This window comes from Alexandromys fortis, unplaced genomic scaffold (assembly GCF_014885135.2).
Source record: "Alexandromys fortis isolate MF-2015 unplaced genomic scaffold, M_Fortis_MF-2015_v1.1 scaffold_6, whole genome shotgun sequence".
In the NCBI taxonomy this organism is placed as follows: domain Eukaryota; kingdom Metazoa; phylum Chordata; class Mammalia; order Rodentia; family Cricetidae; genus Alexandromys; species Alexandromys fortis.
In genome coordinates, this window is record NW_026067902.1 from 5,134,588 (window position 1) to 5,148,885 (window position 14,298).

Consider the following 14,298-nt stretch of genomic DNA (forward strand, 5'->3'; position numbering starts at 1 on the left):
TTTTATGCTGTACTAAGCACACTACTGAATCTTAGAACTTAGACCTCTAGAGAAGTTCAGGGGTCCTCTAATTGTAATAAGTCTTACATCTTCAGGATAGGAATTGCCTAGCGTGTATCTGTAAAGATACAGAAATCGTGTACCACTATTCTGTTTCTAGGTTTGGCAAAATTGTAGCTGGGAGAAAAAGAGAAAAATCTCATTGCAACTAGCAATACTCACGCACTGACTCATTTTGTAAGTACGCAGATTCTAAACATCTATAAAATTTAAAAGGTTTACTTTTTAAAAGATCTCATAATCTAGTTTTATCATTAATCTAATTTTATCTCTCTGGGCGGTGCTGCCCCAGTGTGTGCCTTCAGAGGGCTCTTAAACTGTCCCTCCCTCCAGTCGCCTTGGTTCGCTCCGCAGGTCTTCCACATTTGTGTTATCATGCAAAGGGGAATGGGTTTGTTTAGCCACCAGCCACGCTTCCCTTTAAGGAAACAGCCAGCGAAGGGGTGCTAAGGTCGCTTAAACAGCATTGGGTCGGTCATCTATCTGTTTTTTTTTTCAGCCAGACCGTCAGCAGGAAGAGCAGGTCCTTGCCTTGGCAAACAGCAGGCGGTTGTCTTGGCAACCGTCCTCCAGCAGCGGGGAAAGGGAGGCGTGGCCATGGTGGCTGGGCGTGGCCTCGCAGGGCGGGCAGATAAGAGGCTGCGGGCGGCGGCGCGGCAGGCGTGGCTGGGAGCGCGTCGCCGAGGCGGGTTGGGCTCTCAGACCTCTGGGAGGGCGCCCGCTTGGCTTGAGGTACCCGGTTCCTGCTCCCTGCCCTCAGTGAGCTACCTCACGGGCGCCACCATGACAGGCAGCCTCTGTGTCCCCGTGCTCCTGGCCGCCTGGCTCGCGGCGGCAGCGGCCGATGGCCTCGAGCAGGCCGCGCAGCCGGCGGCGGAGAGCCGGGTGCAGCCCATGACCGCCTCCAACTGGACGCTGGTGATGGAAGGCGAGTGGATGCTGAAATTGTGAGTGTGCCTACCCGCCCCGCACGTCGTTTCATCCTCGCGGTGCCCGCCGTCCTCCCCGGGTCCGACCCGGGGCCGCGACCCCCCTGCCGGCACCTGCGGTGGCGGGCTGCGGCCTTTCGCAGTGAGCATGCGCACACTGCCCGGGGCCGTCAGGCTGCGGGTGAGGAAGACGAGCCAGCGTCCTTCCCCATCCCCTTTCACCATTGCTGTAGCCAAAAGTGTCTTGGAAACGGAGGAGGCAACTTATCCAAGGGAGGAGTCGGGAAGGGAGGAAGAGAACGACACGCTCTTAGGGGGGTGTACCAATACTAGAAAAGCGCTCAGTGATAGCGTACACCTAGGTGGGTGTGTGTTGAAATAAGCCTTTGCAGCGTGGGGAGGAAGAGCAGTTTGGGTGAAATACCAGTTTCCCCTTTGAAGACCTTGAGATGTCATCGTGAAGTAAAAAAAAAAAAAAAAAACAAAAAAAACAAAAAAACAAAACATAAACACGAGTGGCTGAGTTTTAAGTAAGATGTTTAAATCCTGATGCCATTATTTGTAGAGACAGGACTTTGAGGCCCTGTCATATTTGGATTGCGCCAATGACATAAAGAAAAGGCCATTAACAAATAGCCTCCCTTTGAACAACAGGAAGTCCATGAGTGGTCGTGGGTAGTGTCTTGCTCGAAGGTTATGGGGAACTGTCAGGACAAGGGAAGGGATTTATGTTGATTGTAGCATAAAATTAACGCCAGGTAAGGGATCACTTGAGAGATGACGTTGACGAGGTACAGTCATCTGAATAGACTTCATAGACTCCGTGGGCATCAAAGGAAAATGAAAAATGGCCAGAAACATAATTTATGAGACCACATTGCCATAGCCCATGGTCTCAGATAATAAAGATTTACCACTACTGTTTGGTAATTAGTTTTACATTGAAGATCTAGAATCTTCTAAAATAGTATTTTTTTTTTTGTTTATTCAAGGCCATATTTTGATTTATTCAATTTAGATTGCAAGCAAATGAATGTGGTGTGGATACCTTCCTGTGAGATCAGGGAAAATATGTAAATTAAAGAACACAATGCGTATTTATTCCCTCAAACTATGGAGATATTTATACCTCAAAATGGAATGCTTTTGTTAAATCATGAAACCCGTGAAACTGTTACGGCTATGGATATGAATAACCTATTTGGATAGAATTTAAGTCATATTATTTTTGAGAGAAACTTTTTTTTCCCTGTTTTAGATAGGGTCTCAGTATGTATTTCTGGTTGGACTGGAACTGGCTTTGTAAACCAGAAATCAGATCATCCTGCCACTGCCTCTGGCATGCTGGGGTTAAAGGTGTGAGCTTTATGTTAACCATGTCAGGTTTGCAGTGTTTAAGACCTTTGAGAAACTGCTTTTCAGAAGACATACTGTGGCTCCTATCATTTTTTTTAATCTATTTTCCTGTGTTACTGGATGACATTCCTGATTATTCTTTGAAAAAGTCCAACACTTAAATATAAAATATATTCATAGTCTATGAACCAGTATAGACCTACTATAAATACATTTTGGAATCTTCTTTCAAAATAGCACCTCCCCTATGCCTATAAGAGAGATGCCACACAAACATGAGGACCTGAGTTCATATCCCTGACACCCATGTAAAACCAGCATACAACTGTACGTGTCTATAATCCTGGAACTGGGTAGGTGGAGGTGGGAGAATCCCTGGTGCTGTGGTCAGCTGTCTAGTGCATAGGTGAGGTCCAGGTTCAGTGAGAGACCCTGTCTCAAAAATAAGGTGGAGAGCAATTGAGAAAAATATGCAATGTTGACCTTTAGCCTACAAACATATTCACAGATATGCACATATAAGTACAATCACATGCAAACATTGCACATACATAGTAACATCCATACAGTACACATGTTTATATGGCCTCCCAAGTTAGTGCTTTATCAGATGGGCTGGTCTTATAACTGGAGATTATTAGGAGTCTGCAGAAAAAAAATTATTTAGTTTCTGTTAAGAAGTGTGTTAGAAAGCTTTGTGACCGTATTGATAAAATTTTGACATCATTTTAAGTGATAGTTCATATACTACCTTTCTTTGTAACTCTGCTTTTGTAGCGCAAGTCATATAGTATCTTATAACACAGTTCATGCATATATTGGTATTAATCATTTGTTCTTAAACCCTAGTATATATTTGCCTTTTAAGGAGTCAATATTTGTGGTCTTTGGAATTGAATTTCAATTTTAGAAGTTATTCTCTTTGAGAAATACCAGTTAAAACGAATTTGTGATAATTCACTATTTTTATTTTGAAATGTTTTTACAAAGCTTCAAAATGACTCCATTACTGCTTACATTTCTTTAATGTCATACATTAGTTGTGCACTCTTGCTTTCCTCTCATTTATTTTCATGTGTTCTTTTACAGTGTTTACTCCACAGTTCTGCTCTCTCACTATAAATGCTTGTCATCTTTAAACACTTTTTGGTCTCTCTTTTTTATTTCTTTAGGTTTATATTACCTTTCATTTAATTACTTTCTTTTTTTGTGGTTTTTAACACTTGCTTTGCTCCTGGTATATTATTTTTTAACAGTCTTTTTTCATTATAATTTATATTTTTTATTTAAGAAATTTTTAGTATTTTTCACATAGTATATCTTAATTATATTCTTTCTTTCCTTCCATATCTTTTCAGATTTTTCCTATTTCCTACCCAACAACTTCATGTTCTCTCTCTCTCTCTCTCTCTCTCTCTCTCTCTCTCTCTCTCTCTCTCAAAAATAGACCCAAACAAGAAAATCAACAAAAAGTTAAATTCAAAACAAACTAACAAGAAAAAATCAACAACAGCAACAAAAATAACTGAATAAAACAAAAGCGGCCAAAATCCATGGAATCTGTTTTGTATGGGATCTGCCCTGGAGTGTGGTTCATACACTCAGTGGCACTTCACTGAAGAAAATGATTTTCCCTTTTCCAGCAGGTGTTGAGTGCAAGTGGCTTCTTGGGTAGGGGTGAGACTTTTTATCTACTTCTCCATGTTAGGATTTTGTTTAGTTTGAACCTGTGCGAGTCCTGTGCATTTTCTCAGAACCTTTGTAAGTTTCAGTGTCTTATCAGTCTGCTTCCCAGTAGACACTGCTTTCTTGAGTCCTCTACCAGTCATCTACTGCCTCTGGCTCTTTCAGTCCCCACTGGACCTCATAGATCCTCAGCCTTGAAGGGGAGGGATTTGATAAAGACATCCCATTTAAGGCTGAGTTTTTCAAGTCTCTTCCTGTGATGTCCAGCTGTGGGTCTCTGTTAATTACCACCTACTGCAAGAAGAAGCTTCTGTGCTGAGTTACAAGCAGTGCTCTGATTTACAGGTATTGTAATAAATCATTAGGAGTCATTTTATTGCTGTGTTCTTTTAGCAGAGTTATAATAGTAGGTTTTCCCATAGGCCCATGACCTATATAATCTTAGATTCTTGGCCACTTTAGCAATGTCAGGAATGGGTTCTATTTCATGGAGTGGGTCTTAGATCCAATTAAAAAGTGGTTGGTTGCTTCTATAACATTTGTTCCGCTATTGCACCAGTATCTTTTCGGCAGGTTGTTGTTGTAGGTCTCAGGGTTTGTAGCCAGGTATTATTGATGATGACAGTTCTCCAGTAGTAAGAAAAGTCCCTTCCAACACCATGTACACTAGCCAGTGGGGTTGAAGCTTCTAACTGGACACCAGCTCAATTTCTCCATGTTTGATTTTATAAATAAGTGGTGTCTTCAGAAGCAGGTTGTGGAAGGTAACCAACAGCCTTGATAATAGTCTGTGATGTTTGGGAGGGTCTCTGAGACCCCTGTGACTCAACAAGATGTGCCCATTTCTGGCATTGGTGTTTTTCTTTGTGGTATGTTTAGTTGGGACATTGTTTCCTCATTATAAGGTGACTTCTTTAAAATTCATGTATATTCCACAGCAGATTTCTGTATTGCTTTCAAAAGGCATTTAGTGTTATCTGTCTCTCCCATAGTTTCTCCTCTAGCCTGTCCTGCCACCCTCCGCCCTGACAATATTCCTGTGCTAATACTGTTGTCAAATATATCCATTCTCTGTACTGTTTTGCCGTGTCCTCCCCACATCCAAAGAAATGTCAAAGCTGTCTAGACATCCATGTAGCATAATTTTGATTTGCTTACCTATAATATCTCCTGATAAAATATATTTTGAGTGAAATTGACTTACTTTTTTAAAGGAGATTAATTCTTATAAAGCCTAACTTCTGACGTTATTCTTGGACTGCTTATGTTTCAAAGCTGAGATTAGCTACCTATATGCCTTTTATTTTTGTAGGACCTCAAAATGTTACTATTGTATTTCCAGTGTTGTTCTTATACCTGTAGGGAAGATGTTGACTTGCTCGTGTCAAACAGAATTTCCTCTAGTTTGATAGCTTGCTATGTTTTAACATTTTAATGTTTAAGAGGTAATCACTAAATTATTGTCATTTTTCAGGTTCAGGGGTGTGGATTTGGGAAAAATGAAGGTGAATGGGGTGCAGCCTTGATTTCAAGGGGCCTGGCAGTCTGTTTGCTCTGTAGTGTGAGTAGCATTTGACTTTTTAGTAGCTACTTACAGAATACTTCATCTATGGTTAGACATTTATCAGTGGTCTTAAATAAGACACTTGTCACTTTGGACTAGGCAGCTCTTTGGTATAAGGGGAATGCTTGATTGACTGGCTTTGGTTTAGGCTCTGCTCATCTGCATCCATTAAAGGATGGTCCTGTTCCTCAGGAAACAGGGATCCATCCATGTTTTCGCCTCTAGTTTCTGCAGATGACAGGCCATGTTGCAGGCTCATTTTTGAGCCTTCTTACCATTTGAATAAATGAATAAATGTCCTACCTTCCCTATAGGAAACCTCCCTTTTTTAGTACCTTGTTTATCTAGCATGGCTCTGACCACAACTGCTAAGTATAAATTTGACTATTGTATTAGGTAGTTTGTTTTACTTTTCCACTGCACTGTAAACTTTATATAGGGGAATAAAAATTTTTCTTTTTTCCTGATTAACTCTAGAGCCTTCCTATTAAGTAGCAAGTGGTCAATAGTTTTTGATTAAATGAATGAATAAGTAAAAGTAATGCAGCTTAATTATTTCTTTATTGAGCCTTTTGAAGAATATCATTCAAAGAATGTCTTGTGCCATCTCCCATTTGTGTATTTTTTTTTTTTTTGGTGACTTGATCCTGTTAGTCCCTGTTTTAGGTACAAGGGATGAAACAGTCATTGCTTGCAGGGAGCTCATGATGCCGTTGTGCCTGGGAGCATCCCGTTCCCTCAGTCAAGCAGGTGCTAAGGTTTTCATTCAACTGAAGTTTTTATTCTTTACATGCATGATTAAAATGTTAGGAAATAGTTTTTGGCCTTGGTTGTCTCCCACAATGTTAAGGTAAGACTAGGTTGCTGAAGGCACCAAATAATTTAGTATTAGGACTGGGGAGAATAGAGCTGGAACTGACAAGCTTCCTCCCTGAGCAGTAGTCTCATAGTATCTGAAGGTGCTATGCCAGCTGCCAGAAGCAGTAGTCCTATCCAGCTGTAAAGCTAAGACTGTTAAAATGACAGCATGTCAAGATTACCCTAAGCATACAGTAGTTAACACTAACATCCTGGGAGTAACTAGCAGCTATCTAATTAAATTTAAGGCCCACTCTGCCTTGAGAGGGGATTTATGCCTACTACTGTCAACCTAGCCAATTAGCCAGAGGAAAGTCTGCAGTAGCCACTTTCCTAAGCCAGTATAATTTCTTTTTTCTTCTGAATAATGCCAAACTTTATTTTTTTATTACTTTATAAATAATACCATTCAAAATTTCTACTTCCTCCCCTCCTCCCACTTTTCTCCTGTTCCTCCTCCCCCTCCCCCTCCAGTCCTTAGAGAGTGCAGGGAACCCTGCCCTGTGGGAAGTTCAAGGCCCTCCCCCTCCATCCAGGCTTAGGAAGGTATGAATCCAAATAGACTAGGATCCCCAAAAGCCAGTACATGCAGTAGAGACAAATCCCAGTGCCATTCTCATTGGCTTCGTAGTCTTTCCCAATTGTCAGCCACATTCAGGGGGTCTGGTTTGACCCTATAGTCGTTCAGTCCCAGTCCAGCTGGATTTGGTGAGCTCCCATTAGATCAGGCACACTGTCTCAGTGGGTGGACCAACCCCTCGTAGTGCTGACTTCCTTGCTCATATTCTCCCTCCTGCTCTTCAACTGGACCTTGGGAGCTCAGTCCAGTGCTTCAATGTGGGTCTCTGTCTCTATCTCCATCTGTTGTTCGACGAAGTTTCTATGGTGATATTCAAGATAGTCATCAGTCTGACTACTGGACAAGGCCAGTTCAGGCACCTCTCCTCTGCTCAGGGTCCTAGCTGGGGACATCCCTGTGGACACTGGGAACCGCTCTAGAGCCAAGCCTCTTGCCACCCCCAAAATGGCTCCCTTAATTAAGATATCTTCTTTCTAATCATATCCTAAACCCTCATCCTTATGTCCACAGATAAGTGTAGCTCTCACCCCTTATCAAAGAGGCTTCGTTTTGCAGCAGTGGAGACCATTACAGAAATCCACAACTGATCTTAATGCAGAGAGCAACAGACTGGGGGAGCTAACCCCAACTGATACTTCTGTAACATAATCCCTATACCTGAGGCTCAGGGATCATCACAGATGAGGAGGAAGAAGGATTTTAAGAGCCAGAGGATCAGGACACCTGCTGTGACATAATGTCTTCTATATATAGTGAGGAAACCAACCACACTTGTTTGGTGTAGTTCAGGTATCGTTTGTTGACACTATAATTTAATTCATTTTGTTGTAGAACAGTAAGCCTAGTATATCTTTTTTCTTCTTTGTCACAGGTTCTGCTGAGTGTTTGTTAAAGTAATTCCTAAATAAATTGTCTATATCTGTTATCCAATGAATTTCTGTGACAACAACAACAACAACAAAACTCAGAAGAGTGCTCTATAAAATACTAATGAAATTAGAACCAAGACAGAAAGAAATTGCCTATTTTTTAGTGAATAAAAACATTTTTAGTAAAATTTCTGCTCTGGATATGGCCTAATTATTAGTATTTTTTCTAAAATAAGTACTTTTGACTAGTCTTGGATAACATCCCTATCTATTTTTAAATAATGTAAATTATCAACATGTCTCCCAATTTCATATTTTAAATTTTCTGTTATTTGGCATACTTAATTAGTGCTTTCCTTGTGTTTTAAAGTAGTAGTTAATGTTTATACAATGAGATTTTAAAAGGCTTGCAGCTGGGCACGGTACATGCCTGTAACCCTAACATTCTGCTTTGAGGCAGGATGGCTGCTAATTCCAAGCCATCCTAGATTACAAGTGAGTTCAAGGCCATTGTGGGCTCTCATGAACAGTATATAGAAAGAGGCTGTGTCTCGAGAACTAAGAAAGTATAACTGAATGACTGTGCGTATTGCCCCCAGGCTTTATCATAAGTACCTAAAACAAGGACAAAAACAAAACCTTAGTGTTTGATTAGTTTATCACTTTTCCCCCTTGCTTTCTATTTTTAAAGGCATGACATTGTGTAGGAACAGTGATATCAAGTCTTTTTAAATGTTTCATTTATTTCCTCAATATTTTGACTTTATTTTGTCTTAGACATTCAACTTAAGCCAACTTTACTGAATTTTGTTTAATTGATAGTGTCCTAAAATATTTTTCGAAGTGTTTCCAGTGACTTTTTCTCCTTTGAATATCCTGTTCCAGTGTTTGAAGATGATCATTTTATTTTAGTGCTTTTATTTTTTAATTATCATTAAACCAAACAAAATGTTTCTTCACTTGCAGCAGTGTACTTTAGTGACATTATAAAAATGTTAATTTTTCTTTAAATTATATCATGTTATTATTTTCAAGTGGAATTCTACCATATGATGTTTTTTTGTTGTTGTTTTCACATATTTTATATTAAGTACTGTTCTGGTTATTCCTCTAAGATGGTGTTTCTCAATCTGTAGATTACCACCCCTCTTTCAAACCTCTAGCTCCAAAAAATGTTTACATTATGATTCATAATAGTAGCAAAATTACAGTTATGAAGTAGTGAAGAAAATAATTTTACAGTTGGAGGTCACCACAACATGAGGAACTGTATTAAAGGGTCATAGCATTAGGGAGATTGAGAACCACTGCTTTAAGACCTGTAAGGCTTATTTAATTGAAGTCCTTGCTTTCTGCATTAGTTACCTCAGGTTGCTGTAACAGCATACAGGAGCATATAGATATGTAAGACCACATAGGAGGCTTGAAAGAACTGAAATTTAGTCTTTTATAGTTCTGGAGATCAAAGGCCTTCGGGGGTCAAGGTGTATCACGGTTAGTTTTCTTTGGATTATCTGTTGGACTGCCCCTTCTGTACTGGTCTTAATTTCTTGTGGCTGCTGGTGTGTGCGTGTGTGCTTCTTATGTCTCTTTAGCTACAGCCCTTGCATCCGAGATTGTATGTCATTCTTCCTATTCTCTATGTCAGAGTTTTACTAGATGTAGGCTCCATCTTAAATAAGATGATCTATTCCTAAGATCTGTAATTCAGTTATCTGTGTAAAGACCCTACTCCAAATAAAGTCACATTTGCAGGCACCAGAGCTAGAATTTGAACATACTGTTTTGGAAAAATAATTTAGTTCACACACTTTACACGCAGATTCAACACTAAGAGAAAAAAAAAACTCAGCCATTTGTGTGTTTTACCTTGGTTTTCTTTAAGGCTGTTGTAGGTGTATTCACTTCTCTTACTCTGTGCCAGACTCTTTACATATACCATTTCCCTGGTACATTGGAACATTTGTTGACCCTTTCTTGGTTGTTTGTTCCCTAAGGTCTTCCATAGATGTTCCTTTCTCTGCAGACCTATATGAGATGTCATTGCTTGTTTCTAGTTGAAAAGTACTTGTAAAAGGCAGATATGGCTTGAAGGCCCAGATATTTTTAACTTTTTCTTTAGAAAAAAATGTTGGGTAGCTTTTCTCTTTTTGGAAAAGGTAAGAACTTTCACAGGTCTTTACAAACTTGGAAACATGCTAGGAGACCCAGTAGTGACAGGTCTCTGGTCTCTGCCTATTGCATTTGTAGCTTTGAGAGATCTGGAATTAGCTTGGCTAGTACTGGTACATCCTTGAAAGTTATTTTACTTTGAGTACTCAGAACATACTTGCCTCAGAGATCAAAGCTACATTGAAAGGGATAAAACTTGATTCATTTATAAAAATCACATGGAGGAAATGTTGTATATGTTAAGACAATTCTTGAAAAAAAGTTCTCATTTTTTGATAGAATTAATATTTGTATATAGAATCATAAGAAGGAAATACAGTCTTGTTTTTATATGTCAAATGACTTTGGACAGCTTGCTTTTATTCTCCTCTTTTGTTAGGAATTTATTTTTGAATAATCTATTAATTTTGTTTATAGATTTTGCTCCATGTATTTTGTGTTGATTAGTTCTTCTGATTTTACAGTTATGCCCCCTGGTGTCCATCTTGCCAGCAGACTGATTCTGAATGGGAGACTTTTGCAAAGAATGGAGAAACACTTCAGATCAGTGTGGGAAAGGTGGACGTCATTCAAGAACCAGGTACTGTAATGTGATCTTTAGATGGGAAAGTTTAGCAACTGCTTTCTCAGAAAAATTTCATGCTTGTAGAAAATTTACCAAGTAGGATGTTGAATTTAACAGCTTGAAGAAACAGACCACATTTTAGCTTCTTTGTATCTATGTATGTGGGTGTTTGCCCATATACATACATATATATACATACATACACACACACATATATATATACACAGATATGCATATTTGTCATTTATTATTATTATTGTTTGTTGATACATTGACAGTAAGCTGTAAATACCATGATAGTTCAGGTCTCATTTTCTTTAGCCTGTTAAATCTAGTTTCCCATTGTGTTTTGTATAGTTTTTTTGATCCATGATCCAATCAAGGTTAATAATTTGGATTTTGTTGTTACATGTTTTTAGTTTCTCTCAATCTGGAATTTTCCCCTGTTTTTCATGATATCAATATGCTTCAGAGAATACACCATGGTTTACAGACATTTTCTTAAGACATTATCTTCTTCTGTTTCTTATAAAGTAGGAGTTTGTTGTAGAGATGTGATATTGGTGAGGTACAGACAGAATAGGTAGTGCTGTGACTTCATGCTGCATTGCATCAGAAGGCTCTTACTGTCACCATTTGTGAAGTTGTGCGTGGACACCTGGCTAAACCCGAAATACTAAATATATTAAAAATGAAGAAACAACCCCTCCCTTTTCTTTAGTGAATAATCTGAGAGGTGATACTTTGGGGTGTTAAGCTTTGTGATGTTCTTGCTTAAATCGGATACTTCATTTTGGGTTATAGATTGGTAAACTCCTGAGTCATTCCATGTGTCTGTGTTAGCTATAATCGATAAACAGAAAGAATCACCTTTTTCCTCAATGTAAGATAGGAAACAATTTTAAATTCTGAAACGATAAACACATTAAATTCATATTTATAGTTTAAAAATAATTATCATACATAAGAACAAAAGTTAGGCTTCATAATAGAAATCTTTAAAATATAGGTGTTCCCGATTTTTAGTAGTATTTTTTTGTACTAGAATTCTTTTTCTAGCTACTGCATCTCTTTAGAAGAGGAACAAAGCACCCACAATTTGTTTTAACTTCTTAGTAGATTAAGTCAGTATAAACTTGTGTAAGATCCAGTAGGTGTAATCTATGATGAATTAATTAAGAATGCAGCTATTTTCTTCATATTTCAGTCCCTTGGTCTCTTCTTGTGAATTCAGTGTGATTTAAGTTACAAGATATAGTCTTTCTACATTAAACTCATTTTAATGAATCTCAAAATTCTGTGGTAGATTTTTGGTCAAGTTGTTTCCATTAGAAGTGTCTTGAAGTTGGGTGGTGGTGGCGCATGCCTTTAATCCAAGCATTCAAGGAGGCAGAAGCAGGAGGGTTTCTGTGAGTTTGAGGCCAGCTTGGTCTACAAGAGCTAGTTCCAGGACAGGCTCCAAAGCTACTGAGAAACCCTTCTTCAAAAAAGAAAAAAAATAAATAAATGAAAAAGAGTCTTGAAAACTAATAATTCAAAACTGCTGAGAAACCCTGTCTCAAAAACCTAAATAAATAAATAAATGAAAAAGAGTATTGAAAACTATTATTTTGAAACTACCACATACTGTAACTGGAGGTTTCTTATCCTGCCTGGTTCTGCAGCTGCTTTTAAAATAACCACCAGAGGTTATTAATATTAATTAATATTAATAATTAATATTAAGATATTAATTACAAACTGCTTGACCTATTAGCTCAGGCTTCTTACTGGTTGGCTCTACATATAAATTAACCGTTTTCTAATAATCTGTATATCACCATGTGCCCCGAGGCTTACTAGTAAAACTCTGACATTGTACTCAGCTCTGGTGGCTGTTAATGTTTTTATGGACTCTGCTTTCTCCTCCCTTCAGTTTGGCTTTCCCTCCTGCCATAGGCCAAAATAGCTTTTTTATTAATTAATGGTAATAAAACATATTTGCAGCATACAAAAGGGTTCTGGCATCAGCACACAAAATGATTTATGTCTTTTTTTGTATTGTGCTGCAGTTATATTTTAAAATGAAAGTTCAATTGAGAAGTCATGCAGGAATTTTGGAAGACTATAGCCAAACTTTGTGTTTTCTTTTTGCAGTTTTAGGAGTGTACCTCCTTTTGTAATTTTTTTTTCTGTTTTGGGGGTGGTGATGGCAGAGGAGTGTGATATTGGAGGCTAAAGCCAGAGCCTTAAACATGCTAGTAAGCACTGCCTTGAGTTCTATCTCCAGCCCTCTTGTTAAACTTCACTTTTTAATTCTGAGAACTGGTTTGTGTTGCCTAGGATGACCTAGAACCTTCATGCCAAGTGAATTTTTGCCCTAACCCTAACTCCAACCCTAACCAGGATTTGGGTTGGGGTTGGGGTTAGGGAAACAGTCCTTGACCTCCAGCTTAGCTCTGGGGCATGCACCCTGAGAGGGAAACAGGAGAAACAATTGAAAGACCTCCAGGTACTTCTTGAGGAAAGATTCAAAAAAGCAGAAAGCTGTCTGTAGGGTTAGGGCTAGGGCTGGAGTTAGTGTTAGAGTTGAGGTTAGAGTTAGGGTTGGCATTACAGTTAGGGTTGGAGTAAGTGTTCTGGTTATTAGACCCAGCATTGGAATTAGTGTTGGGATTAGGGTTGGGATTAGAGTTAGGGTTGGCATTAGGTTAGGGTTAGTGTTGGTTCAGGTTAGTGTTAGGGTTTGAGTTAGTTTTAGGGTTAGGATTGAAATTAGGTTTGCTCTTAGAATTTAGTTGTAGGGTTGGATTTAGTGTTAGGGTTATGTTTTTTTTTTTTGGTATTAGGTATATAGCTAGGGTTTGCATTGGTCTTAGATTTAGGGTTTGTGATACGGTTTGTGTTAAGGTTGGCATTAAAATTAGGCTTGTGGTTGTAGTTAGGGTTATGGTTGGCATGAGGATTAGTGTTAGGTTTATAGTTGGGATTTTTGCTTGGATTAGTGTTAGAGTTGGTGTTGGACTAGGGTTGAGGTTAGGGATAGAATTGGTATTAGGGTTAGGGTTAGCACTAGTGTTAGAATAAGGGTTAGGGTTAGTGTTAGGGTTTGTGTTGTATTTAGGGTTAAGGTTATGATTGTGGTGAATCAGGTATGGGTTTATGTTAATGTTAGTGTGTGATTATGGTTAGGGTTAGACTTGGGGTTAGGGTTGTGATTAGAATTATGGTTTGGAGTTATGTACTGAGTCAGGTAAACATTCTGTGACCTCCAACTTAGCTCTGTGGCATGCCTCCTGAAAAGAAAGCCGGCAAAACAACTGTAATACCCTTCTGTACTTCGTCTTGTAGGAATAATTCTCATAAGCAGGAAAGTTGACTATTTGGGTTATGGTCTGGGTTAGTCTTGGATTTAGGGTTATGGTTAGTGGTATTATTGGAGTTAGAGTGTTACAGTTAGGGGTTAGTGTCAGTGTCAGTGTTAGAGTCAGCATTATGGTTAGGGTTCTGGGGAAGCTTGGGGTTAATATTCGTGTTAGGGAAACAGTCTGTTTAGCTTTAGGGCATGTACCATGAGAGCAAAACCGAAGAAACAGTTGAAATTCTTAGTGACACTTTCTCTGGAGGAAAGATTTAATGTTGGGGTTAAGGTTGAATTTAAGGTTAAGGTTGGGGTTAGG

At 38.9% G+C, this 14,298-nt stretch overlaps 1 protein-coding gene across 1 annotated transcript in view; it reads left to right on the forward strand.

Moving 5' to 3' along the window:
- Positions 1–712: 712 nt before the first annotated feature.
- Tmx4 (thioredoxin related transmembrane protein 4) overlaps positions 713–14,298 on the forward strand; it is a 73,447-nt gene continuing 59,861 nt past the window's right edge. The window contains exons 1-2 of the mRNA XM_050134195.1: positions 713–1,007; positions 10,539–10,654. Of these exons, the coding sequence (XP_049990152.1) occupies positions 844–1,007; positions 10,539–10,654 (280 nt within the window). The 5' untranslated portion in view covers positions 713–843. The remainder of the gene's footprint in view (positions 1,008–10,538; positions 10,655–14,298) is intronic.